This window comes from Anser cygnoides, chromosome 25 (assembly GCF_040182565.1).
Source record: "Anser cygnoides isolate HZ-2024a breed goose chromosome 25, Taihu_goose_T2T_genome, whole genome shotgun sequence".
Lineage (NCBI taxonomy): Eukaryota > Metazoa > Chordata > Aves > Anseriformes > Anatidae > Anser > Anser cygnoides.
In genome coordinates this window covers 702113-729963 of record NC_089897.1, presented here as the reverse complement: position 1 = coordinate 729963, position 27851 = coordinate 702113, and the positions used below count along the sequence as shown (strand labels likewise).

General features: G+C 57.5%; 1 protein-coding gene across 1 annotated transcript; it reads left to right on the top strand.

Annotated features, from left to right (window-relative positions):
- The first annotated feature begins 608 nt into the window (after positions 1-608).
- GNAI3 (G protein subunit alpha i3) lies at positions 609-27478 on the top strand. Its single transcript, XM_066982857.1, has 9 exons — positions 609-849; positions 13196-13238; positions 13347-13488; positions 15029-15186; positions 21772-21900; positions 24324-24453; positions 24993-25146; positions 26026-26235; positions 26338-27478. The coding sequence occupies exons 1-8, from the start codon at positions 732-734 to the stop codon at positions 26214-26216; spliced, it is 1065 nt and encodes a 354-aa protein (XP_066838958.1). The 5' UTR covers positions 609-731; the 3' UTR covers positions 26217-26235; positions 26338-27478.
- Positions 27479-27851: the final 373 nt, after the last annotated feature.

The following is a 27851-nucleotide window of genomic DNA, read 5'->3' as shown; positions in this document are numbered from 1 at the left end:
AGCGCCAACGCGCCTGGGACCTCCCGGGGCCGCTCCCGGCGGCCGGGCCCTCCTCGTGCCCCGGCCCCGGCCGCCCCCACCCGTGGGCGCGCGAGGCCGCCGGGCTCCCCCGGGGCGGGCGCGGGAGAGGCCGGGGCCCCGCGGGGGTGGGCGGCAGCGGGGGGCGGCCCCGCGGGAGGGTCCCCGGGGGGTGCCTGGAGCTCCAGCCCGGTCCCGGCCTCTGGGGTCCCGGGGGGGGCTCCTCGGGACGGGGGGGGTCCCAGCCCCGCTGCGCCGCGCCCCGTCCTCGGCCTCCGTCCTCTGCCTGCCCCTGCCGTGCTTGGGGCCGCGGCTCCCGGTGCCCCCCGTGCCCCTCGGGGCTGGGCCCCCAGCGCCTGACCGGGCGTGGGGCCGGGGGGGGGGCGGCTGAGGGCCCCGCGGCCCCCCCCCATCACCTCGGGACTACAACTCCCGTCGTGCCCCGCTCCCCCCACCCGGAGCGGAAGCGCACCGCGTGCCCTCGCTTCCCGTCGTGCCCCGCGGCCCCGGGCCGGAAGCGGCGCGCTCCTCCCAGCTCCCGGCAGGCCCCGCGCGTAACGGTCGCGGCGGGCGGGCGGAAATCCGGCGCCGCCCGGGCGGGGGGAGGCGGCAGGGAGGGAGGGAGGCGAGAGGCGCGGCCCCGCTCCGCTCCGCTCCGCTCGGCCCGGCCCGGCCCCGGCCCCGGCCCGGCCCGGCCCCGGCCCGCCGCCGCCATGGGCTGCACGCTGAGCGCCGAGGACAAGGCGGCGGTGGAGCGGAGCAAGATGATCGACCGCAACCTGCGGGAGGACGGCGAGAAGGCGGCCAAGGAGGTGAAGCTGCTGCTGCTCGGTGAGGAGCGGCGGGGGCGGGAGGAGCCCCGCGGACACCGGGCCCCGCCTGGCCGGGCCCGACCCCCCCCCCCCCCCCCCGGGGCTCCGTCCCCCCAGGGGCCCCGCTCCCGGCGGCGCTGCCCGTGAGCTCCTCGCTCGGGGGCTGCCCGGGCCCGGCAGTGCCCGCAGCGGGGCCGGGGCCGGGCTCCCCGCCCCGTGCTGCCGCCGCCGGGTGCGGCCGGGGCTGGGCAGGGAGCGGCGCCCCCCCCCCCCCCCCGCCCTCGGGTCGGCGGCCGAAACGCGCTCGGGGCGCAGCGGCGGCGCCGTGCAGCGAGCGGGAGCCGTGCGGGGCGGGAAGGCCTCAAAGCGCTTGGCCGAGCCCGCGGGTGCTCTGGGGTCACCCGCCCGGTGCTGCCCTGCGCGCTGGGGCCGTGCCGGGAGGTGCCCGCGGGAAGGGGGCCCGCGGAGCTGCTCCCACGCTGCCGCTTCGCCCGGTCACGGCGCCCCTGGGTCACGGCGCCCCTCGTGCTGTGACACCCGGGGCTCCGCTTGGGGCCGCGCTGCTGGGTCCCACCTCAGGTGGGGGCGGGCGGGGTTCCTGAGCGCCCCAACAAAGGCGTCTGGTTCCTGCTCCGAGAACAACGGGCGGGGAACCGCTCCTGCCTTCCCAGGGGTCCTCCTCCTAAGGCCGCTTCTTTCCCCCTTCCAACTGGTTTTTGCTCGTATCGCTGCGAGAAGCGCCCTGAGCTCTGTGATCCGCGTGCACGGAGAGCGCCCTGGCCGAGGGTCAGGCCGACCCTTTATTCTGCGTGGATTTGCTCTGTCGATAGCAAGCGACGCTTGCGCGTCCTCAGGGAGAGCGCCCGCACGGCTCGGTTCTCCCTTCGGGTTTCCCGTGCCAGGTTTTCTCTGCGGTGCGGCTCTTTGTGGCGCCGTGGGAAGGCCCGTAAGGGTTTTGGGGCAGGGCTGCCTGAGCTCGGCAGCGGGTGACAGAGGCGGGGGGGTTCCCCGAAAGGTTGCCTGGTAATTGTCTTCGGAGCGCCTTAACCTGGAGCCCGGGTGAGACCCCACAACCCGAGCAGCGGCTGTGTTTTGGGGTTTCTGATGGCTGTGGGGGCAGCGAAATGCCTGCGGGCGCGCCGTCGGCGGTGGGGTCGCGTACATCGAAGTCCGGCGAAGCTCTTCTGGGCCGGCTGGGGAGGAGACCTGCGTCGGGCCTCGGGTCGGGTTCGCGCTCGGCCGTGGCCTGCGCCCTGCCTCCACCGGCACGGCTTTCTAGCCGAAAAATCAGCGGAAGGCTTCCCGGCGATCAAAGGGGGGTTGGCGGCGCTGAGCCGCGCCCTCCCCGCGCGCAGCTCTGTTACCGGGCAGGCAGAGCAGGGCAGCGAGCTGCCAGCAGGAGATAACCCGCGGTGGGAGCAAACGTCCTTTCGGGGAGGCATCGAGGAGCTGACGGAAAAGTTCACGAGCTTTTTCCATTGTTTGAGCACGCGTTTTTTTCACGGCGCAGCGTTCAGATGGCCCGGATAAGCGCTGCCTCGTGTCACTAGCTCGGCGCAGCTCCCGCGGTGTTTGTGTAAGCAGAGAGCCTCTCGCCGCCCTGCTGGTGCAGGGAAGTTGAGCAGAAATGCACTTCTCTAGAGATAAAAGTTCGGGCTCCGGATGCTCTTCCCCGGCCCTGTGAAAATCGCCGCCCTGCGTGGGGCTCTGCGGAGCCCCGTGGGGGGGGGGAAGGCTCCGCACGTTCCTTGCCAGCCCTGCGAGCTGGTGGGGAGCGAGCGCCGCGCCCAGCACCAGGGGTTTTGATTCCTTAAACCGCGTCCTCTCGTGGGCAGTGGAGGCAGGAGGGGGTTGGCGTGTCCCCCCCTGCTCCCCAGAGCCTCCCCTGGACTGAGGTGGGAGGTGGGACCCCGGAGGGGGTCGGGCGCTGGCTGGGGTGGGTCCGGGAGCCGCAGGTTTGGGCGGCAGCTCCCATGCGGGGGTCTCGGGGCACCCGGCACGCCTCGCTTGCACCGCGCCGCCAGTTGAGGAACCCCTGCGAGGCTTTCTGGCCTCTCCCAGAAGGAAAGCCGAGTGGCGCGCAGCAGCCGAGCCCGGGTCCTGCCGCCCCCTGCCTGCGAGGCGATGGGGGCTCGGTGCGGGGCCGGGCAGGGTCTGAGCGCGTGGCGGTGGGCGAGGGCTCGCCCCAGGACAGCGCCGCTCTGCAGGCGCGGGCACGCGACGCGATTCGGCTGGCGTGGGGGGCTGGGGGGGGGGGGTTCCAGGCGGGATGAGCGGCAAGCCGCAGAGGGGCCGGTGGCCCCGCACCCTGGTGCCTTCCAGAGGCGCCGCGCCAGGGTCTCGGGGGGGCTCCGGACGACTCCGAGGCACGAAGTCGCCGCTGGGTGCGCGCGGCCGTCCCGTCGCACGCCGCGGAGAAGCGCGGCAGAAGCGTGCGAAAGGCCTCAGGGCGGGCGGGCGCAGCCGGCCCCAAGGGGAGCGTGCGCAGGGCGTGCCCGTGCCCAGCCCGCTGCGGGGTTACGGCGTCCGGGTGCCCCGCGCGATTACGCTGAAGGGCTCTTGCTAATTCAGGCAGAAATAATTAAAAGCGTAAGTACGTTCTAAAATAGTCCTCATCTGCATAACGACCCAAGCAAACCGCCGGCTCCGCTGCTCCGGGAGACCTCCGCTTTCCTCCGAGGCTGTCTTGCCCCCCTTTTTCCCCGATTCACCGCACGTTGCTCAGCCGGACGTGGCTGTGCCTGCGTGAAGGGCGGAGCGGGGCCTTCTGGGGACGCACACCCAGGCGAAGCCGTTGCCGCCAGGTCCGTAGCAGCGGCTTCCCCGGGCTTCTCTCGGCGCCGGTGTGTCAGGGGGCCGCTGGGCACCGGGCCCGGCCGCCCCTCGCCTCCGGAGCCGCTCGGCGCTCCCTGCGGGGCGGCTGCCGCGTGCTGCCCTCGCGGCCCTCGCGCTCCTCGTAACCCCTGGCCGTGTGAGGGTTTTCTCCCTGGCGCAGCAGGCGGGGTTACGCTTCCAGACGGCGATTTAAGCCCTCGGGGCGGTGAGGGCGGCCGGGGGGAGCTGCCGCGTCAGCGAGAACCCGGCTCGTGGCGCCCAGCGCCTGGTGAGGAAGGCCCCGTGCGCCCACCGCTGGGGCCGTGCCCGCGTTGCTGCTGCTGCTCCGCTCCTCGCGGGGATCGGGTGCAGGATCCGAACCCTTCTGCCTTCACCCCCCAGGATCGGCTGCAGGCAGGAGAAGGGCCGCTTACACATGAAGCGCTCGCCGCGGGGCGGTTCCGTTTCACAGAAATCCGCCTCGAGTTCTGAGGCTCGGGGCCGGCCCCGCGGGGCGGCTGGCGGGGGGCTCAGCACTGCGTCCCCTCCTCCCAGGGCTCTCTGGACGGGGTTCAAGCTCCATCAAACGCGGAGGCAGAGCATCGAAATAACTTTTTTTTTTTAAACAAAGAGGGATTTTTTTAATTTGAACGTGGCTCTTTTAAAGTTTTGAGCAACGAGCTCGCACGCAGCCGCAGAGGCGCGATGCTCCTCGCTTCTGGCACCCGAGGTGCTCCTCCCTCACGGGAGCTCGGTGGAGCAGCCCCAGGGGGCTGCTGCTCGAGCTGGCTGCGGGTGGCCTCGCAGCGCACCCCTCACGAAGCCGGGCGGCGCCTCCCTTGCTCGCCGCGCCATCGCCTTTTGTTCCCGGCCCCGCACAGCGATCCCCAGCGGCCCGGCCGCCGCCGGAGGCACGTCTCCGGTTCCGTGTTCTCCCAGCTGGCGTTTGGTGACCGCTCCGCCTCGCTCGCCCATCCCTCCTTACCGCGGCGGCACCGTGGCACCGACTGGGCCAGCTCTGAAAGCAACCGGCGAGCAGGAGCCGGGCCCCGGGCTGGGCGGGGGCACGGGGGGGGCTCCGGGTGCCGGGGTCTCCGTGCTCCAGGAACGCGCTGCTCCCGGCGGGGGGCTGGCAGGGGGCTGGCAGGCTGCCCCTACCCGCCTGCTTGTTTTGATAAGCGTTTGTAACAGCTCAGGGCTGTTGTGCCTCCGTCACAGTCAGTGGGTGTTCACCTTCAGTCCACCCAGGTCGCAAGGAAAAACGAGGCGCTCGGGCAGCCGTGCTAGCGAGGAACTGCTCTGCAGCCCCTTGCCCTCAGCGTTCCCCCCGCGTCTGCCCGGCCCAGGTCTCTGCCGCTCTGGGACACGGCTCCCACCTCGGGGGCCACGCGGCGGGGTCTGCCTGCCGCCGCGCCCCTCCTGCCGCGTTCCTTTCCTTCCTGGGCCTCCTGGTTCGTGGCCCGCAGCAGTCGGTCAGCGCCGCCGGCCCCCCTCTGCGCTGCGGGGTGGGGGTTAGGCAACGCGGCCGTCGGTCAGGTGTGAACTTTGATTTGGTTCTCGCCGTGGAGGAAAACAGCTGCGGTTGGTCGCTTTCCTTCTGCAGGAAAAAACGGTGTATCAAAGGTAAACCGGACGTCGCGAGGGCTCGGGCCGTTCCCATTGCTTCGCGCTGTCTCCCAGATGTTACTGCGGCCGGCCTTCGGCGCTTGGCGTGCAGGAGCCCCCCCCGTGCCCCGCTGCCGCCCTGCTCCGGGGGCGCTCGCTGCCGGGTCGGAAGCCACCTGGGTCCGTGGGCACCGGGGTCTGGCCCTGCCGCAACAGCGGGCGAGGACAAAGCAGCCTGCGTCCTCCAGGGCTGGCTGTTCCTTCTCTCCCCAGTTTCTACCTTTTAATTTTACCAAAAGGGAGCTTTTTCCTTTTTATTTGATTTCTTTAGGTTTGTCTCCGCTTGGTTTTGTGCAGTTCCTCGGTGCCGGGGGCGGTCGCTCGGCCGCCCTCGAGAGATGGCCGCGGGCAGCCTGGAGCCCGCTGGGCGGATGCGGGATCCCCTGGGCCGCCTCCAGCCCCCCCCAGAACGGTCGGGCGAGGAGTTTTGGTCATGTTTGGGCGAGGAGCCTCGAAGGGAGAGCTTCGCCCGGCCGTGGGGTGACGCCGCCTGCCCTGCGTGCTGCAGGTGCCAGCCCTGCCCCAGGTCTCTCCCCAGCTCCCCGTGAGCCCCGCGTGGGGCAGCCGCTCCAAGGCTGCCTTAAAAATCTCCCCCGACGCTTTAAGGCAGCGCTCAGGCGTTCAAAGCCTTTCTGTGAAATCGGGCTAATGCCCCGAAAAGGTTCAAGGCAAAAAGAAAAAGGCGTAAGGTTTGGGTGCTTAGGGGCCCGTGTTGCTTGTGAGCCATTTGCAGCTTTGTGGTTTCAAGCCTTAATTTTTCAGGCTTACACAAACGTCGATGGCCAAATAACGTAGGCAAGACTCTCTCCCTCCCTTTTCCATAGGGGGGTGACATGGGGCTCGTATGGAAAAGATCCGCAATTGCGTGCAGCACCAGGGCTGCGTCGGGAACCCCCACGTTGCGGCGGGGGCCTCTGGGGTCACGGTGGTGCCGGGGCTCTCAGTGGTGAGGTTTTCAGAAGGGCTGTCTGCAGAGGATCCTCTGCTTCGTGTGCGGGGCACCCCCGGCTCGTCCCGCACCCCCGGCTCCTGCTGGCCCGGGCTGGGCCCCAGCCAGCCGCGTGCCCTTTCGGTTGCGTGCTTTGTTTTTTCCCAGCGCGTGGCCGTTGCTGTCGCAGCGTGTCAGCCTCAGCTGTCCTGGTTCCCGTTGCCTTTTCTAACAGCAGCTGTCTCCCCCGGGGCCTGGCACGGCCGCCCTCTTTTCCGGCGGCGTCCCCTTATCCTGATTGCCGGGTCCTGCAGTCAGCCGAGCTCCCCCGGCCTCGCACTATCCAAGCGCTGAAATAACCGAAACATCCCTGCGAGGGGAGATGTGGGCGTCAGCGGGGCCGGCGGCGCGCCCAGCAGGCGGGGATGTCGGGGCTGGAATTGGTGCCGGGCTGGGGGTGCGCGGGGCGCAGCCTCCTGGAAAACCGCCTCCTAGGAGCGCGTTTGCGTGGAAAGGCGAAATGTCCCCGGCTGTTTGCTAGGGAGGGGCCGGAGTAAATGTTGACAGAAGGAAACATCTGTGCTGCTGGGGAGGTGGCGTCCCCGTCCCCCCCAGGGATGCTCACGAGAGCTCGAGCAGCCCCTGCTCCGGGGGGGCCGGGCTCCCCCCGGCTCCCTGCTTCTGCCCAGCCGGGTGGCCCCACGTCGCCCCCGGGGCCGTTCCCGGGCCGTTGGCTCTGGCAGACCCTGGGAGCTTCGGTGGGTTTTGGGGCTCGGCGAGGGTTGAGCGTCCCCCGTCCGGGCAGCGAGGTTTCTGCCAAGCCCCTGCTGCGGTTTCGCAGCGGGCGCGGGCTGTTGCTGCAGTTACAAGCTGTGCGCGGCCTCCTCCAGAGGCTGGGGATCAGCAGCGTGTCAGCCTGCTAAATGTCTGCGCTTTAATGGATATTCCAGGTGCATCCCTTCCACGTCTCGAGGGAGAATTTGTTTTGGCAGCAACCTGGTTTCTCTCCTGAAACTTTCAGATGCTGCAGGGCTTCTCCCCTTAACTGGGGGGGGGGGGGGAAATCCTCGCCTGCAGTTCTGATCGAGCTCTGGAAAAAGCACGTTACCTACAATACCGCCTGAAACAGGGCGCTGGCTTGGTGCTCGTGTCTGGGAGGCGCAGGCAGTCTTTGGCCTCCCTTTCCCATTTCCTCAGCGGGGTGAACGAGGAGGTAATTTCTTTAAAAGCGGCCGTTTCACCTGGAGCGCAGCCGCGCGGGCCTGGCATTCCCGGTCCGCTCCGTGTTCTGCTGCCCTGCTCATCGCCTGCTTCCCCGTGGTCTTGGGAGCTCCGGGCTGTGCGGGGCCGCTTGGCTCCGCACCGCGCGTCGCAGCACGGCCTGGGGCTGCCTCGGGTTCCCCCCGTCCACCCCGGGGGCGAGCGGGGATGGCTGGGGGCCTTCCCCCCGGCCGGCCTCCGGGGGAGCGATGCTGGCCCAGCGGGGCGAGCGGAGGAGCGGTGGCTGCAGGGAGGTCTTGCCGAACGCGCCTCGGTCGGGGGGGAGCCACTTCTGCCCAAGGCAGCAGGAGGTTCGGGAGGGGGAATCGCCCTTCCTTCCCGGGGCGTGCGGGCAGAGCTGTGGGATGAGCGCGTTCCTTGCTGCCAAGCCGGCAGGCGTCGGACTTCCGAAGCCTTCTCTGCACGGAGTCACGGCGGCCCCGCTCCGGTCAGCCCCGGCTTCTCGTGGCGAAAGGTGAGCGCCCTGCAACCAAAGCAGAAAGGAGAGGCTGGCTTTGTGCTCGGCAGTGAGTGCCCGAGTGGCATTCCAAGCCTGCCGCTCCTGGGCCCAGTAACATCCAGTGGCTCAGTTCCTGGTTTCCGAGGTCCTCAGAGCGCCCCGGCTCTCCTGGAGGCCTGCAGGCCCCGAGCACCTCAACGCCGCGCCGCCCGCTTGCGCTGTGCAAAGCGGGATCCAGTTCCTGCTCTTTTTCCTGCTAAAGGTACGGGACTGAGGCTTAAGCACCGCTGCAAGTGCCACCAGCAGGCACTGGCGTAAATGAAGCTGCGTGCGCCCGGGCGCACGGGGTGCACTGAGCGCCGGTTACCCCGCGCCTGATGCGCATCGCTTTGTGCAGACCCCTTGCAGCCCCTCAAGTGACTTGGAACGAGGCAGAGCAGCAGCGCGCGCGGGACGTGCAAATGTTTAGACAAACTGCAGGCCTTAGAGGACAGAGATGAGACCTGGAGATGTTCAGGCTAGGGCTGGAAACTAAGTAAAATGCAAACAACTGTGAACATTTGGGAGGGGGTGAGGTAAAAGTGCAGGTGGCCAGCGAGAGGGGGGCCCTGAAAATGCCACGGGCTGCATGGGAGCACGCCGCACCGGTGTCGTGGGATAGACCAGGGCAGCGTTAACGCGTTGGGTTTTTTTCCTGAGCAATTTGGAGGAGACGGTGCCTGACGCCAGCCATCGCCTTGGAAAGCAGCTGCTGCCCCAGCAGGAGCTCCTGGCGAGGGATTGCGGTGCTGCAGGGCAGGCGCTTCTAAATGGGCGCTTAACGAGGTGCAGGGACGGGGGGCCAGGCTGGGAGCAGCCGGAAGATTTCCCTCGGGAATCCCCTCCCAGAGGAGGTGGCAGCTGCAGCCGGGGGAGCCTGTCCTGGGCCGCCTCTCTTAGGGAAAGGGGGAGAGGGCGCCGCTCGCTTTTTGCTGCCCCTCAGCAGCCGGAGGGTGAGGAACGGGCGCCGCGCTCCCCAGAAGCACGGGCTGCTGCTGTTTGAGGCCGCTGCTGGGGTGCGTGGGGTTGGAAATGGGAAGGGGAAGAGTTAAACGAACGTGGCTCGAATTAGTGTTGTATAACCGCCTTGGCTGTGTCGGCACGGCACAATTGTGTCTGATGCTGTTTTGTCACCCGGCTGACAGGCAGCGCAGGTTCGGCGATGCCTGCTGCAGCGGTGCGTTGTTTTAAGGCAATCCGAGGAGACGGCAGCGAGCCTGGCGACGAGAAAAGAGCCAGGGCTTGTGCTCGGGAGCCTCCTCCGAATCCCCGCGCGGGGCTCTGCGGGGAGGCGGCGGCGCTGAGGCTTTCCCATCGCAACGGCCGAGCGAGGGGGACGCTCACCTGCGGGAAGAAACACGGGGGCTTGGCGGAGGAGCCCGTGCGCGGAGCGGGGCGGAGGCACCGGGTGCGCGGAGCCTCACGGCTCCCTGTGCGCGCTCCCCGGGGCTGTCAGCGCTGTGCAGCCAGCAGGGCGCTGCTCTGGGTGTGCCCCTGCCAGAAGCGCGCCCGCCGGAGGAGAGGCGGGCGTCCTGGGGGGGGACAACAGGAGGAAAGAGCCCGCTCAGCGGGAGGATGCTTCCCGCAAGCTCCGGGTTTCGGACAGAGCGCTGCTGTGCTGGGGAGCCCCGTGGCACTGTGTGCTTCAGGCCTCCGGGGTTCGCTTGGGTGAGAGGTGTTAATTCCCTCGGAGGTCTGCGTAAAGGTGTGGGGGATTCTGCTGAAAGCACGCCTCGTTGTTCTTTCTTGCTAGCGTTTCTTCAACAGCCTTAAAGATGGAATCTGTTTTATGCTGCCTGGCCTGCCTGGAGCTGGGTTGGCAGTATCTTCTCCTTGAGACTTGAGGGAAGGAAAAAAAAAAAATTGACTTATGCTTAGGAATAATTTGAAAGTTGAATTCTTTGGTTTCCAGACATGGAAGGATTTTGTCACGAGAGACTCTAATCTGGTAACCCTACAGCCTAGACCGAAGGCTAATTGATTTAAATTGCACCACGTGCCCTATCTCGGAAGCAGTTTCCGTACTGCGCAGGGCAGCTGCTGGTGCTGCCATCCCCGAGGGGGATGGTGAGGCGGATAACCTCAGAGCGGTGGCTGCAGAGTCGGTGCTTAAAGGTGTCCGTGCCCAGCCGAAGCGAGCAGAGCGCCGCACGGCCCCGGCAGCGGCACTGTGGTGCTCAGACACCAGCGTGTCCCTCGTCACTTCTCCGAAGCAGCAGAAACCCCTGTCCTGCCACTCTGCGTACGGGGGACGGAGGCACAGCCCTGCGATACAGCGCGTGCAGGCGTCGTTTGACTTCAGCTTCCTCCCAGCTGACAGCCTGAGAACCCGTCATCCAACGGCTTGTCCTGCTGCGAAAGCTCTCGCTGGGGGAAGAACCTGATCTGCATCCCCTGTCTTCAGCCACCGAGAGCTGTAAAAGTATTTGACCGCTTGCTGGCTTTGAAGCTCCCTAGGAGGAAACGCACGTTCAGCTTGAAAATGACCTTGTCTGATGTCGGGGAAGCTTTCTGTCGTAATTTAATACAGCAGCAGAGCCTCAGGAATCCACCTCAACATCTGGGAACTGACGGGTGCGCTGGGAGTGGAAATAGAAGCGCGCGTCTGTACAGACAGCGTGGTCCTCGCTCGGTCCTGGGACGATTGCCGCCTTCTTCCGAGGGCGGCGGCAGGCCTGGGTTCAGGTTGGCGCAGCGCGCTCGCAGCCGGTGAACGGCAGCCTGCGTCTGGCTGCTGCGTAACGGCAGCAAGCAGTCGTCCTGTTTGCTCCTTCCCAGCCATCGCTGTAAGCCCTACCCCGACGTTCTCGCAGGTACTTCGCGTTCCTCCAGGTTCTCTCCAGTATTGCCCTTTCCTCCACCAAAACCCTCTTGGCTGAGTGGGGAATGTGAAATGAGCGAGCTGGAACATGTACGAAGTTCCAGGTGAGGAAGTAGCACACCTATCGCGCTCCCAAAGCCGACAAAGCAACCTTGTGTCTTCGGGAGCTGGATTTCTCGGTTCCTGTGCCAGCGTGGCATCAAGCCGCGAGACCGGGCAGTGAATTCTCTTTTTTTTCAGCAGCAGCACTGCTTTCGTGCCCGATTCGTGGTGCTGTTCCTGGGAGCTGGCTTTCCCAAGGCTTCAGGGATACAGGAGTGGAACTGGAATGCAGCGTAGTCCGCTCCGGATGTTGCCCGAGGCTTGGGAAATGCTCTTGTTCTGGAAGAGCACTTCATCTACTTTTTTTCTAGAGAAGTACACCACAGCCCAGTTCTCACAGCCTCCTTTTATACCTGAAATTTGGTCTTTCCCCATCGGTCTGATAACCTAAAGGGGGTTCTCCTCTTCCAGCAAAACTCTCCGTGCTGGTAGCAATGCCGCTCAGGGTCCCCGCTCCGCCAGTCCCCCGTGCGCACTGGGGCACCCGAAGTCTTTGTGCTGGAAGGGAACGGCAGTCTGGGTCCCCTGGCCCAGCCAGGACACCCTTAGTCATGTAACCAAATCCAGACAGGCTCAGCTTCATTCTTCGGGCTTCAGCAAACCCAGTTCTGCAGCTCGGGGCGAGCCCTTTGGGCCGAGGAGCCTGAAACCCGCGGCTGGTCCTGCTTGTTTGCAGGCAGCTCCTGCTGCGCCTCGCACGGGGCAGAGCAGAGCCGGGTGTCCGCGGGCACGCGGTGACTCGGGCGTGCTTTCTGCCTGCTTTCTGCCTGCTTCATCTCTGGCACGGGCCTCGTGCGGGCAGTGCCGCCCGGCTGCTGCTGCCGCGGGGCTCGGCGAGCCGTGGTAACGAGCCGTGATAACGCCGTGGCTTTGGGGCACGGAGCCGGTGCCCGCTGCGCCGGTGGGCAGAGGTGGCTGCTGGCCTTGCTGCGCCCTGGGAAGCGGGTGCAGAGCGCTCTGCGATGCCTTGGATTGAAAGCAACGTTGGCGAAAGGAGCCTCATACTCGGCGGGCAGGAATAAGTCAGCCCCCCGGGGTGTGCAGGGGCTCAGCAAGGCAGGTTGCTCCGTCCTCTGAGGGAAAGCCACCCGCGATGCAGGCAGGGCCGGTGCCGCCGCCCGCAGGTCGGGTACTTCAGCGGGAAGTCGTCCTGTGGCAGGCGCTCATTTCCCAGCTAAACCTGCGGGTCTCCTTGTCCTCAGTTCCCCAGAATAATAAAGCTTGTACAGTGGGAAACGATGGAGAACAGAACTCGTTAATCAATTACAATTTGCCGTGCGCGTGCTGTGGGTGGGTGTGCCGTGGTGGAGGTGCCCGACCCGTCCCGTGGCTGTGCTCCCCGTGGGAAGCGGCGCGGGGCGAGCGGCTGCAGCGGGAGGCCAGGTCCCCGCTCCTCCTGCCCGTGACTCACGGGTGCCCGGGAGCTGCCACTTCAAGCCTGGGCAGGCGTCCGTGGGGTTCTGCCGCGGTGCTTGGGAGGCACCTGGCTCAGCAGCGACGGTGGTGTGCTTCCCGCTGCGCAGTAGTAATGCGGCGCGGGGGCGCGCCTGGGTTTTTCCAGTTTGGAACATTATGGGCGGCATTTGGCTGACCGCAGAGTGGCCGAGGGACCTTGCAGGATCCATCCCGATGTTCCTGCTCCGACAGTAACACGGTTCTGGCCTTTAATGTCTCAAGCTGCTTCACCTGGATCTGCACGCACAATGCATGCACGTTTTTGAGCTCTCTTGTGGGTCTGCCCCTTCCTCTGGATGCTGTACAAGATCGCTCTGAGTTAGCCGTTCCTTGTGAAAATGCCCTGGGATCTGGGGTTTATCCACCCGGTTATTCAAGGCCAGTGCTTTTATCTTGCTCGGCCGGGTAATGGCGGGCAGGACCTGATGGCATCCATGCATTTAGCTGCGGGGCTGCCTCGGACTGGAGTTAGCGAGCTGGAAACGAGGGGTGGTGGGCAGACAGTCTGTTAGACAAATCCTCGTCCCAGCTTTTCAGACGTGCCTCCCAGGTAGCTCCCCACGCTGACTAGGAAGCGTGCTCTGGAAGTCCAGCAATTCTACTTTGCTTTTTGAGCAGATGGACGCACGATGACCATCAGCATCTGTAAATCCAACCTGAGGAGGGTGCAGCTGCTGTGGGGCTCTGCTAGCGGCAGCGATGCGCAGGAAGCATCTTATTCCGAACCCTGTCAACCCCTCTGTTGGAAGTGAGGAGGGCGCAATCTGCTTTTCTTTCTAACTTCATGTCGTTGCTAACTGGGATTTGTTTGTGCTTTTCAGGTGCTGGAGAATCTGGCAAAAGCACCATTGTGAAGCAGATGAAGTAAGTGAGAGTGCAGTCATGGGAACTGCATTTCAGTGCAAGATGAAATAAGCAGTCTGTGGTGCCCTTCTGGTTTGGCTTGGGAGTGACGGCTTGGTTTTCTTCCAGGATTATTCATGAGGATGGCTATTCGGAGGAAGAATGCAAACAATATAAAGTGGTTGTCTACAGCAATACTATCCAGTCCATCATTGCAATCATAAGAGCCATGGGAAGGCTAAAGATAGACTTTGGGGAAGTTGCCAGAGCAGTAAGTATTTCACTTATTTCCCTTAGTCTGAGTTGGTGCTGTGAATTGTGTTAATGAATCCTGGAAATTCTGTCCGTGACGCTCATAGTGGAAGCACGTTTGTTACAAGATGCATTAGTGGGAGGGACGCTTCACGGTCTGTAGTTTGAATGCTCAAATAAATAAATAAAAATCCCCAAGCATTTGTCTAAGGTATTTGAATTTTTAACAAAGCTCTTAGTTTTGGTTTAAATTGCTTGACTCTGGACGTCAGTCCCCAGTAGTGTTTCAGGGCGTTGTGCCAGTTAGTCTTTAAGCTGAACTAAATAAGCCTTGATCACCCTCGTTGTCTGAGCGTTCTGAGGATTGGAGGCGCTTCTTTACCATTCAGTTCTGCCGATTCCTTGTGCTCTTACCGGTGCTCACCACCAGTGCTTCAAGCTGGTAGAAACTGAAGAGAAGAAGTCTTAATTGTCATGGTGGGGGAAGGCACAGGCAGAATGGGAAGTCAGAAGCTCCTGAAAATGAGTAGGAGATGGGAACTGTGTATTCTGGGCGGTGGCTGCACAGCCTGTGACGTTTGCTGACTTGCACTGATTCCTTGTGCTTACAGTTAATACACGGTAAGTGAAGTAACACACTTTGCTTCTTTGTGTTGCAACTGCAGGTATTTGGAACTTAAGGTATAAAGTGTCCTTGCTGAAGGGCATATGTTCACTTGCACGCTAACCTAGGCTGTTACTCAACTGTTCTCCAAACCCACCCTGGCATTCTGCTCCACCTTTCCTCTGAGCTTGTGCGGGCTGAGTGGTGATCTCAGCCTGGCTAATGTGGCTGGAAGGAGGAAGATGTTAAAATCCAAGTTCCTTTTTCGGTTGACCTGCCCAGGCTTAGCTTGCTTTGCAAAAGCAGAACAAGAGCTGAACGCCAAGAATTTTCCAGTGCCCCGAACTACCCTGAAGGGCAAACAACTTGTTACAGTTTTCTAGGACGAGACCCAGGGTAACTTAAATCTACTGCCTCCCAGCAAACCACAGCGTATGACTTGTCAGCGTAGCACTGTACCCATAAGTGCAGCACGTGCAAAGACTCATAACTGAGCTCCAGCTCTTTATTGCGGTGATTTAGACCTTGATTAAAATAATTTAGGTGGCTGTTGCCTAGTGCTAGGGAGGTACCCTTTGGAGTAGCAGGCAGACTTGACTCTTTTCCAAGCTTTGATGGTACGTGCTGGGCAGTACAGACACAGATACTCGTTGGAGAGGAGCAGATATTAGGAGGGAGACAGTCTGCTGCAGTTGAGAACTTGTTGGGATAGCGAAAGGTCTCTTACATCTCCTGAAAGGAAGCTGGCAGGTCTGATCACTGCAGAAGTAAACGTCAGTGTGGGATGCAGGTCAGCCTGTTTTCCACTTTGACTGCAGGACGAAAAATAACTTGGTGATTTGGGGAGAAGACTGCGTGGCAGAGGGGAACATGACTCCTTAGTGCAGTTGCTGCAGCCTCTAAGACAGTTTCTGATGTTTTGATTTTTATTTTTTTTCTTCGCCTCTTCTTGCAGGACGACGCCCGTCAGCTGTTTGTGTTAGCTGGAAGCGCCGAGGAGGGAGTGATGACTGCTGAGCTAGCTGGTGTGATCAAGCGGTTATGGAGAGATGCTGGGGTTCAGGCCTGCTTCAGCAGATCAAGAGAATATCAACTTAATGACTCTGCATCATAGTAAGAGACCGTTACTGGCTTCTGGGTTCTTCACAGCAAACCAAACACTGGTCCTCAGAAAGGACTTCCGTGGCTGCAAGCAGACAGAAACCGCTTCCAGAGTGGGCGGACAGAAACCGTAGTCTAGCTGGGCTGGTGTTTCTCAGGGCTTGGCTCTCAAGCTGACTTTGTGCTTTAGCTGATCAAAGTCAGTTTTCCTGTATCTTTTTCCTGCGTATAAGACTGGAAAAAAGAAAAAGCATTCCTTGTTTTGAGCCTAGGTGAATTTGGCAATCTGTAGTGGAAGAACAACGTACCACCTTGCATCAAGATCAATTGTTGCAGCAGATGGTCAGCGACATGACCTTTACTCCTTTCCCTGCAGAAGGGAGTAACACTTCCTGAAACTGAGCTTCTGATTTAACTACCAAATTCGCAGTGACCACCAATTTCCAATACTGGCCTCTCCCGATACTGGCAATTCAATATTCATATAGTTGTTTTCCTTAACAGCTCTCGCTACACTTCTGTTTCTGTGCTTAACATCACAAAGGCAGTGCTGCAGGTGAGCTATAAACCTGCTTACTGTTCTAACATGCACACAATTGCTTAACAATTGGAAAGTTACGACTAGATAAATAGCGAGGAACGCTGTAGGCTGCTGCTGGCAGCTGGCTGGAATTAATGAGAATTTTGACCAGAATGCCTCATCTATTTCCGAGAGGCAGGTTAGTGCAGGGAAGGGAAACTGTTGCTTTTGAAAAACAAGGCGGTTGTTGCTTTTTTCTTTATGGAAAAAGTTGCACGCTCGGTCTCTCTAGAGCAAATGTTTTAAAAGTCAGAAGGGATGACTTCGGGGTCAGGCATGCTTCCTGATGTCCACCTGAAAATTCTTCGGTTTGGCCAAGTTTTATGCCTTGGAAAATTAGTTTGGAAGCGCTTTATAAAGAAACTTTAGATGAGTCACAGCTGAGTTGCCTGCAGGCTCTCTGTGCAGAGCAAATTTTAGCTTGAAAATAAGCAAGAATTTTGCTAAAATTGTAACACCTCGGCAGATGATCATGGGTTTAGATCAAGGTAAGTGAGTTGACAAGAAGAGGCTTAGATTCTTGAGTACCTTTGCAGCATACGAGGAGGAAGCTTCAGATTCAAAGGGAGAAAAAAGGTTAGATGAGAATCAGTGAGAGAATAGATTTAATAAAAAAGACGTGGGGGAGAGAAAGAAAGCTGAAGTTCTTCTTGCACACAGGATCTGAGGCAGAAGACGTAAGAGGTTGAGTGGAGCTTAAGGAGGAGCTAAGGTGGGGAGCCCTGGCTTTGTGTCTTGGTGGTCTGCCTGGGAAGATGATGTGAATGAAGGCAGGCGGGAGAACAGGGCATGGAGGGGCCAGCAACAAGGCGGCTTTGGGAAGAGGGGGTGTAAGCCTGCTTGAGGGCTTACATGACTTCACCTGACCGCTTTTCAAAGACCGGGTTTTAGTGGGTTGTTCCCGTTCCTCAGTATCTGCGTCACGTCCCATCTCGGGTACGTGTGGACACCTGCTGGGAAGAGTTGCTCTAATGGGCTGGCGTCAAATCTGCAGCAGAGAGATTTCAGCCTGTTGATGACCCGTGTGGCATTTTTCTGATACAGGCGTCAGAATTTTGCTTCCTGTCCTAAGACCGCAGGAAGTTGCATGAAGACAGCATTGTTTTTTGAGTCAGTCGCCAGGCAACTCCGCGGTTAGGAAATGCTGCGAGTGGGCGCAGAGCGCAGTCACGCAGGTCAGGAGCTGGTTTCTTCCACGAGCCCCCTGCCTTGCTGACGGACAGAACGAGCGGCCAAGGGAGCGTGCGGCCAGCGTTCGCTCCTCTTTGCTCAGCGTGTGGCCCCTGACCTGCCTTATCTTCTGGTGTTTCTTAATTAATTCTCTTGTCCATGCTTAAAGGACGGATGTCTTCCAATCCCTTCTTGTGGTGGTGATCACGTAGGTAGTAGCTTTTGTGTGCAGTTCTGCTGGGGGAGCGTCACCTCTGCGCCTTTCGGTGGCTGTTACAAAGAGGGCTGAAGTGCCAGGGCCAGCAGCCGGTGCCCTTGTTGGGGCGGCTGGTTTTCCAGCTGCAGTTCTGCACTGCACTGTGCGTCAAGCCTGGTGCTGGGCTCCTGGCGTCAGATCAGAGCTGAGGGCCTCTGCTGAGACACCCGAAAAGGAAAAAGAGCAAGATACAGATGATCACTTGTGAAAATGAGGCGGCTTGACTTATCATCAGGAACTGACAGGAGAGCTGTGGCAGAGTGCCAGGATTTTCAGGGTTGCGTCAAATTCTTCTGAAAGCTTTTCTTCCCGCTGTTGCCTGCCTGAGCCGTTCCCCTTGTGCAGTGCGGATCCTGCCCGTGGCGCGGGAGGTCACCCTCGTAACGGTGTGCTTGTTGTGCACGTGCAAAGGGCGGGGGCAAACTCCCGAAGATAACCGCTGGTGACACCAATCCAAGCGATCTGTCCTGGAACCTGAGCCTTCTGCACGTTTTCTCTTGTGTGTGGTTTGGTTTTTAGAACAGTTGAGTTAACTCTTGGTGTAAACTGGGGGTATTCAAACACTGGCAGAAACGCTCAGTGTCTTCTCTTAGGCACCATCTGATAACGTCCCTCCAGCAACTGCCGTGCTCTTCTGGTGTGACGTTCCGAACGTCCCTGTTTGCCATATGGCAGTTTCCTGTTTTCTTTACCTCTGACGCGAGCAAACAGCTCTCCCCAGATCACCTCTCCTGTCTCCGGTGGGTGCTGTGGAGAAGCATTTGGGAAGCCTGTGCTCAATTCTTGGTGTCACAGCTACAGCAAACGAAAACCTGTGTGGATGCTAAGGCTTATTGTCTTGCACGTCTCTGCAGTCGCCTCCATCTGATACTTGTAAGCGTTGGTAAGCGGATAGTGCTCTAAAGTATTTTGCTTGCTGCTATTGCTGCTTTTTCCGAAGGTCGTGCAGGCACCAATCTGCAGATACTGTTGGGAGCTATCTGCAGGCAATTAGCGTACTTTCGGATGAACTGTTCCATATTCTGGCATTTCTTGTCACGCTCCCAAGTGCCAGTTCTGGCCTGAATTCCCTTACAGTTATGTTGCTGGGTAAAACCTAGATTTCTTTTTATTGTATTTTCTTCACTTTCAAGTAGAAGCCCTCCCATGTGTCTCCTGGTGCTGCTCTCTTGTGATTCCTCTCAAGTAGCACCACCTTGGGATCACAGTTCAAGTTTCAGATGTGAGTTTTTTCATCAGCAGGCCTGTGCTGCAGACTTAGGGTCTGTCTGAGCTGCTCCAAATGAGCATTTGTATTGATAAAGGTAACAAGCAGCATTCCCTTTTCCTGGAAATCCTGCTCTGTTACCTTGTTTTCTGCTTTGCTTAATGTCGTCTTCTGCCAAAATCCACCCAAAGATGCAGGGAAAGAAGAGACAGACTTCCAGAACAGACGTCCTTTAGATACAGGATTCACCAGGTCCTCACCCGTTCTCTTCTTGCTGCAGGAAGGCTTGGCTGTAGATCAAGTCTGTGTGAACCGACCGCCTATGGAAGGAGGAATACCGTTTGCATTTTCAGGCTGACGCGGACGGGTTCTTGTGCTAAGGCTTCTGGAAAGCTCGGCGTTCGGTGGCTGCAGATACAAACCCAGCTGGGCACCAGGCTGCGCCTCCTGGCAGCGGGTCCGAGGCAGGCTTTGTCTGCGGCGCTGCCTCCCGGCTGCCGGGGCCGCCCCTCCCTCCCTCCCGCAGCGCTGCCTGCGAGCGCCTTTCTTAAGAAATGCTTTGTATGAATCTTTCAGAGACGTTTTTGGCCTTGGGAGCATTTTTTCCAGCACTGAAAGGAAACATGACTGAATCGTTAGGAAAATGCCACTCCAGGGCTCGTGTGAGTGTGTGGAGGAGGGGAATTGTGTTTTATTCACCTCCTGAAAGCTGTCCGCTCCGGAGAGCCCTGCCGCTGCTGCCAGTGCTCCTTAGCAGAGCAGTTGGCCTGAGCGTCAGTCAGGATGGTGCTGAAGCTGATCAGGCTGCAACTACACATCCACGCACGCATCGGTATCGAACCGGGGCCGGACCAGCACAGCACGTCCTGGGAAGGCTTGGAGGGTCACTAACGCAAGTACGGGTTATGCTGCAGGCTTTTGGTCAGCATTTCTGTGCCCAAAGCCTCGTTTTCAGAGTGTAAAAAAAAACAAAAAACAACCTTTTTGCAAGCTTGCATTTGCAAGGTGGTGTTGAGCATGAGAAATAGCTGGTTCTGCAAACACCCGGGTGCGAGGTGGGGAACAAGTGTCGCAGCCTCAGCGTGTGACTGCAGCCCGGTGACAAAGGAGGTTGTGAAAAGGGCTGCGAGCTGCGTGGGATGTGGCAAGATTCAGTCAGGTGTACGTTTTTAGTTCTTGAAACAATATTTTAGAGGAACATCTGTAAACTCTGAGGCAAACTGGGTGATGAGTAGCTCGAAGCCACGAGTCTCAGACCGTGCTTTTCCAGCTTTTTCAAGTTCCACTCAGTCAGTATGTCGTGGAGGGAAACGGAGGCGATCGGCACGGACTGGGCTTCTGCAGCTGGGAGGCGCGCGGCGGGCACGGTGGCTTCTGCCCCTGGCGAGCCCCGGATAGCTGGAGGGGGCTGCGTGTACATGGGATCTAGTACCAAAAAATCCCCTGCTCAGAAATCCAACTGCTTCGGCATTGTCGTGGGGCCTGGTATTTGCTTGCCCTTGGAGTCCCTCTGAATTAATCTGGCCGAGTTTATTTTTAAGGGAACTTGCAGATGGAGCACTGCTTAACCTGATACACCTTGTTCCGCTGATCGATATGCAGGTGTTCGAGTGGCACTTTGCAGTGCAGCTGATGGGAGATGCCCCTATTCACTCCTCCCGGCTGCCTAAAAAGCCTTAAGTGGGAATTATACCAGCTTCATGGCCCAAACTCCTGAAAGCTGGCAATTAGGAGCAGATGCTTTACAGCCTCAGCTTGCACATTTATCATTTCAGTGACGTGGGGCAGCCCTGTGACCTGTATCAAAGCCAAGCTGTCAGAAGTTGCTGGGTCAGTTCTCAGGTTTCATTTCCATCTCTTCCATTGGTTCTCAACCACCGTGTCCCAGCTAAACTAACACTGGTAGGAAAGAGGATAAACGCTTGGGCAAGTTACGTCCTCAGCAGAAATACTTACCAGAAACCTAACGAAGATAGCTACCTTCCAAATTCCGTTTTACCGAACTGAATCTAAAGCCGATCCCAGGCGTGAGTTACGGGCGCCGCGTTGCTGTGAAAGAGCAGTTTGCAAACCTCTCATCCCACTGGACTGGAGGAGGGAGTGAGGGGAGTTGGCCTGTCCTGGGCTAAAACCCAGGCTAAAACCACTTGCAGATCCCAGCCCTCGGAGGAGAGCCGCACGGTGCAGGGCGAGCGCCGGCAGGAGGCTGGCGGGTGGGCTGGGCTCTGCTGGGGCTCAGAAAATAGGTCAGCGCCCTGCCAGCGCCCGCCGGCGCTCCTGGCAGAGGAGGGAGATGCCGCTCGGTGCGCTGCCTGCTCGGCGACAAAGGCGAGTGAAATTTGGGCGCAGCATTCGCTTGTGAGCAAACCCTGACCTGTGATGCTGCTTGCTTGGCAAGGCAAGGTCGTTAAGATAGCGTAACAGCATCGTGCCACCGTGACGGCAGTACAGTCCTGTGCTGATTATAAAACACGCGGGGTGAAGGTGTGCCCATAGCTGTCAGAGGTAATGCTCTCGCCTCGGGTCCCCTCCGAATGGAGCTGCAGTCATCTCTTCTCACCGGTGGAAGCAGAAGGCTTCGCCGTCCTCGTAACAGGCAAAAACGAGCTCGGAGGTGTTGCTGGCTAGGGCGCGATTTATGGTGCTGCAGGAAACGATGTACCCGAGAGCCAAACTTCAAAGGGAATCTGCTGAAGCTGAAATGGAGTCGGGGTCCCGGTGGGCACGGTGCTGTGGTGCCATGGAGAAACGGGCGCTTCCAGCAGCCCTGGGCAGCGGGCGCGCTCTGTGGGGCTGCCCGCAGGCACGCGGGCTTCCCAGCGTGCCGTGTTTGCTGCTTGAAAGAGTTACAACTTTCTGCTGCATCCCCCCAAAAGCTGGGATTAAGGCACCTCCGGTCGTTAGTTTGCTGTTGCTGAAGTAGGTGCATGAATCTGCCTGCTGTGGGGGCTGGTCTTTACGCTGAATTCCTTCCTGCTAGTTCGTTTGATGTATCCGTGCCCTTTAAAGTGAGCCACTGGATTTATTGCCTTGTGCTTTGATGTGAAAGACCTTGACTACTTTGAATTGCCCCAAGAGATACCAGTCTTGGCATGGCTTCTGCATCAGCAGTACCTCTTGTGCTAGCCTCTGATTAAGCGTTGCTCCTGACCAGCTGAACTTCACCCAGCACGTGCTGCACGGCCACGAGGGGGGTAAAAAAACGATAGAAACCACCCCGAGGCAGACCCAAGGGGGTTTGTCTGTTTGCCATGTGTTTGAGGTCTGCATTGTGTGAAGAGGATGAATAAGTTCTGTGATGACTTTCTTCTGCAGTTTATAAAAGATTCACAGCAAGCATGGAGGCTAAAAAAAGCGCATCTTGTGTTGTCTCTTCTGGTTTAGTTACCTAAATGACTTGGATAGAATATCCCAGCCGACCTACATTCCGACTCAGCAGGATGTTCTGCGGACCAGAGTTAAAACTACAGGCATCGTGGAAACGCACTTCACCTTCAAGGACCTCTACTTCAAGTAAGTGAAGGGCAGCGTGCGTCCCTGTGGGCTGCGGTGATTTCCGCGGTGCGCGGCGGTAAGATCCGCACCCCCGCTGCAAAACGCCTCGCGCTCTTAAGTGTCCTCGCCTCCGTTGTACTCCCTCTCTACTGGCGTTGCTCACTGGAGATACTGGTTTGACTTTTATTTGCCTTCTTCTATTCTTTTCAGCTGCTTTTATGTTGGAATCGCGCACACAGGTACTGACTGCTTGTTTACAGGATCAGAAAAAAAAATACTAAAAGGACACTGACTCCTGGGTTTTGAGTTTGAACTTAACCCCTTTCTTTGAAGTGGAAGAGGAGGGCTCTCCCTGAAGACCCAGCCTTGGCTCTGGGGTGCATGGTGTTCACGAAGCTGGTGATGACTGCTGACTGACACTTGCTGCAGAGCAGGAGCGGGGCATGCAGGAGGGCTGGGGACTGGCTGCCTCCGCGTGACGCTGCAGAGGTTGGGACTCGCCTCCCCTCTCTGCCTCCTAAATTCAGCCCCTGAGGGGCTCAGCTCCCAGGTCTGGTCCTGGCAGTGTCCCTTTCAGTGTCACTAACCAAGCTCCCTCTAACCTCACAGCAGCTGCTAGCGTGCAGTCGAGCCGTCTTCCCTGCTCTTGGTCTGCTCCTTAGAAAATCCTCGCTTTGGGTCACGATCGCGCTCCTAACAACCAGCCTGGGGCCCTGGGGGTGGGCAGCGCTGTCACAGGACGGGGGTGTAGGAAAATGCAACGTCTGTATCTTGGGCGAGTTCCCTCCATCCAGTAGCAATGTTTTCAAGCCTTTGTTGCTCAAAGCCTTGAAATAACCATTTATTGGCTTATTTTTAGTTTGTGTTTGAAAACAGTTTGGAAGAGCTATAGCAAAAATCCATGTGTTGCTTATAAAACTCGATCCATTTGCACGCTGTTTGGGAGAGCGGTACATTTTGGCTTCTGAAATGTCCTAACTTATGAACTGTTCTAACAAAAATGCCCAAACACTTTGCGTCTCAGAACTATTTATATGGCTTCTGGTTCGTTTAGGGAAAGCTTGTCTTCCATCACGATGTATTGGGGTTAGTATTTCCAGCTGCAGTGTGTGGTGCTCTTTCAGAAATCATCACTTAAAAATCATCACGTCTGACTAATGGGAGAGTGAGCTGGAGGTAGCAGGCATATTTGGTTTAATCATTGTAGCCCTTCTTTCAAAGTGAAATGGCTGAGCACTTTATGCACGTGCCTCGGAGGGGGTTGCTCTTTCCCCCACCTCCCCAGAGCCACACGAGGTGTCTCATCTCAGAGGGATTTGCTCCGCAAAGGAAAGCATTAATGCATCTTAAACCCTGAAGCTGCCATCTTTCCTGCGACGGAAGCCTTGATGTTAAATCTCAGACATTAATAATGGGCTGAGGTAGCTTTAGCATAACCGTGACTTGAATTTGGATTAGCGTGGAGAAGCTGAGTTGTCAGGGATGCTATTCCTCTTCAGATGTCTCTGCGCTAACAGCAGAGAGTAATGGCGAATAATGCAAGCTAAGTAAACAGCCGGTGTCTTTGCAGAGATTTTCATCTTTCCTTCTGTGGTCCGCTGGGACGGTTTACCTTAAACAGAAAATTGGAGTTAGCTGAACTGCTCTCCTGGCTCCCTTGTTTGCTGTCATGAAGTTGTATTGCTTTTGGCCCACACTGGATAGTGTCTCTTGTCTCTGTGTTTGCTGTGATAACAAATCGATGTTTATGATTTCCATAGCTCTTGGATATTGACTTGTATCTGGCTTGATTTAATTAAGTCGCAGCGCATCAGAACATAGTGGGCAACCCTGCATCTCATCAAAATGCTTCGGTGAGCGGGGTGTTGTAACCAGGCAAGGTGCTTGCATCTCTTCTATAGCCAGAAATTCTGTAAGTAGCCGAAGCCTTTAAACTTCAGTAGACAACAGACACTAATTTAAAAAAAAAAAAAATACATAAAGCTGTTTCTTAACCTCATTAATTCTTCCGAGTCCCAGCAGTAGCATGCAGGTAGCGTGTTCCAGATAAGCCTTTGTCAGACGCAGTGTAAATGAACTGGAAGAGCTGGCTGTGAGTAGGTGTTTGGAGTCCAGTCAAGCAAATGGATTGTTGCTAAGGAAATCGGAGACAGAGAACAAAATAAGCATGCCCTGGTGAATCAGCAGACTTCTGGATAGTGATGTAGGTGAACCTCTAGTTCTTCCTGCTGAAATTGCTCTAAAAAGAATTCAGTGAATTCTCCTGAGGAAGGGAGGCTCCGCGTTGTTGGCCCTGCTGATGGAAGGCTGCGTACCTGTTTTTCCCTAACTCCTGCTTGTTGGAAAGTCCTTAGCTGAGCCTCTCCATCTCTTGTGGACGGGGTGGTGGCCAGGGAGAGGGGTCTCCATAGCTCCTGAGACTTTTCTTCTGCCTCTCCCAGGATGTTTGATGTTGGTGGCCAGCGGTCAGAGCGGAAGAAGTGGATCCACTGCTTTGAAGGCGTGACAGCAATTATTTTCTGTGTGGCCCTCAGTGATTATGACCTTGTCTTGGCCGAGGACGAAGAAATGGTATGTCATCGAGGAGTTAGTAACGCCTGGCTGGGTGGCCCTGTAGCAGAAGGGAGGTGGAAGCGAGTGCAGACCTTATCCTGTGTGGGACGGGCACGTCTCTAGATCGTTCCCTTTGTTATGTGGCGGTTGTTCCCTGAAGTGACCCGGGAGCTGTAAAGAAGAGCGCTTCCTTGCAGCAGCCTGCGGTATCTTGCCCCAGAAACAGAAAACCGTAATGCACAAATAAGATTTTCCCCAGGGCCTGTGTACAGGAGGGTGGCTCACGGTGCTGGCCCCGCAGCCTGTTCTCCAAGGTGTGAGCTCCTCCGTGGAGGATCGGGCACGGGCTGGGGGAGCGGCGGGGTGAGGCAGCACCGGCCTCTGCTCAGGGCCACACGCGCTCTTCCTGATGCGGTGACAGCGAGGATATCCGTGTTTAGCAGCGTAATGCTTGGTGCCTTAGTCTGGCCTTTGTAGTAAAGCCTGTCTGCCCCCGCCCCATCCTCCCCAAATAACTCTGGAGTGATGCATCCCCCTCTTCTTCTTTTACTTTTCAGAACCGGATGCATGAGAGTATGAAACTGTTTGACAGCATTTGTAACAACAAATGGTTTACAGACACGTCGATCATTCTTTTCCTGAACAAGAAAGACCTGTTTGAGGAAAAGATTAAGAAAAGCCCACTAACGATCTGCTATCCAGAATACACAGGTAAGGTTGGGCTCGTGAAATGGCATCTTGTTTGCATCACCAGGGCCAGCAATGAGTCAGTTAAAGCCTACACGATCCAAGATTACCTTTTTCCCTGTTCCCTTGACTCTGTCTCTCGGGCAGCATCTTTGAGCTGTCAAGCTAGCTGATAACTCATTGTCTCAGGAGGGACGTGGTTGTGCATGTCTGTGGTTTGGAACAGCCTTTGTCCATGTGTTTTATGGCCTGGAGTGTGAAAAGCAAAGACACTTAACAGTATTGCACTTCAGCAAGTCAAGGTCACTGTTTTCCACATTGTACTAGGACAATGCTTCCATTTAACCTCAATTTTAGAGGCTATCAAGCTTATCCACGTCCTGGGTAAGGCCCTTGTTCACTCTGGTGTCTGTTTCAGCAATAGTCTGTTCTGCAGCCCTTCCCTGCTGCCGCCTGCACAGGGATGGTGCGTTACGTGGTCAGTGCTTGAGGCATTCAGATTTTTGAAGCTGCCCTTCCCTCAAGTCTGGTTGTTCCTGTCCTTGTCACTCTTGCAGTATAGCTGTTTCTGGCATGAAGCATTTTGGTAGCCGATGTGCAGCGTTCCCTTTTGGACCTCGCAGGTCGCTCGCAAAGAGGCGTGGTGGTGATGTTCCCGTCTCTGGGCGCAGGGGCTGGGCTGGGGAGCAGCCGGAGACTTGCAGCAGGGAACGGCTTGTCCAAGGTCACTGGGCAGAAGCTGGGAATAGACTTCAGATTTGCAGGAAGGGGTTAATGGTGGATTTGGATTTGTAGCTGGATAAGGCAGATGGTTGCAAGCAGCTTAATATGTGCTTAAAAGATCTGTGCGAAAACTCTCTGCTGTGAACTGCTGGCTGAAGTAAGGGCTCTTATCTTTCTCAGGCTCCAACACATACGAGGAAGCAGCTGCGTACATCCAGTGTCAGTTTGAAGATCTGAACCGAAGAAAAGACACCAAGGAGATCTACACGCACTTCACCTGTGCCACTGACACCAAGAACGTGCAGTTTGTGTTCGATGCTGTTACAGATGTTATCATTAAGAACAACCTGAAGGAATGTGGACTCTATTGAGAAGGGGCGTGGGAAGAAGGTAAAGCTAAGCTGCTTGGCTGCGCGCAGAGTTTAAGCTTTGCACACCAGCTTGGTCTGGCTTTGTCTTGTACCGCACTAATGCTCCGTGTTCTCTTTTCAGTTCTTATGATGTGGCGTTTTGAGAACCAGACTCTTTGCTGCCTCATGGGGACAGCTGCAAGCATGAACAGGACCAGGGAAACGAAAACAGCATGCAGAATCGTTGCATTCTTTAGCACAATCCTCTGTATTAGGGACCTTTTTATTGATATGGGATGTTGAAGTTAGGTCAAGATGGAACAACCGTTAGTGTGACTAGATCATCCTGGCATCGTTTGGATGGCGTAATCTCAAATGTGTACAGCTGTTGTGAAGTTAAGGTGCTGGATTCCAGACCTTCGATATGTAGCTTTCTCTCTTTCTTTGGTTAACAAGTCACCACTAGTCTGTTTTTAAGGTTTTTTCCATCAAGAAAACTATAACTTTACTAAATTTTATTTCTTTATTTGCAAACAAATCTTGTTTTAAAAATAAAAACAAAAAAATCACTTAACTATGCACATGTGACCAGATCATGCAGAAAGTATTCCTCTTAGCAGGAACTCTTTGTTTTTAACACTTGGTATGGTCAGAATTTAATATTTCTGCAACTACTTAATGGATCCTTAGAGCTCTTACGGCGATAGCTTTGGCTTTTTCTGATGTGTAGTTTGTTACCGTCCTGCTACCATAAGGCTTTTTAAAGAAGCTTCTGCAGCAGGATATACAAGTCTTTTTAGTTTCTGGTTAGGGGTGAACCTGGTTTATGCTGATATCCAAATGGGATTTATACTGTGTGGTAAGCATAAAGCCAGCTTCGTGGTGAACATGTACCTGGGCTGCATCAGTTGGAGAGCTGAAATGCCGAGCTCCAAAGTAGATGGAAAATGTGTGCTGCTACAGAGCTACTAAATCAACCACTTAGATTCTTGTGCATTTTCGGTCTAAACCGGTGGGCAATTTTTTAAAGGGTGCACTTTGTTCTGCATTTACCATGGCTTTTTCTGTTCGGAGACTCCTAAACTGTATTGACAGCATGCCTTTACTTTGTATATGTGGTGCCAAATTCTTGTTTGCCATTGTTTTTACTGTAGTAATGTTCAGAACCAGTCAGTACATTCCTTTGCTGAACCATTGCATTTAGACTCTTTTCCCAGTTTGTCATGTGTACAGTTTCAATCTGTTATAGTTGTTGGCAGTATTAAAACGGTGAGTAAACAGTTGAGCCTTTTCCCTAGTTTTTGTAATTCCTCCCCAAGTTCTCTCCCCTTCTGCGCTTTGCCCGTCCGGCTGAAGGAAGGCACTCACTTCGCTGGGAACTGGGCGTAGTTGGTGGGGTGTGCCCGGAAGGCTCCTCAGGCCGTGCAACACACGGCTCTTGGTGCTCTCTGCTGCTCCCGAGGGCTGGGGCTGTGCTGGCACAGGGGGCAGAGAGCAGACATGCGTCCGGCTGTTCACTGCTCCGGGCTGCTGTTAGGCGACGTGCCTGTAACCCGTTCTGAAGCTTCTTGCCTAGAACTGCAGCACTGCGGGAGTGAGATACCTGAGGGATGCTTCTGGGTGCGGGCAATGGCCGTCCCACCGTGTCTGCTGGGT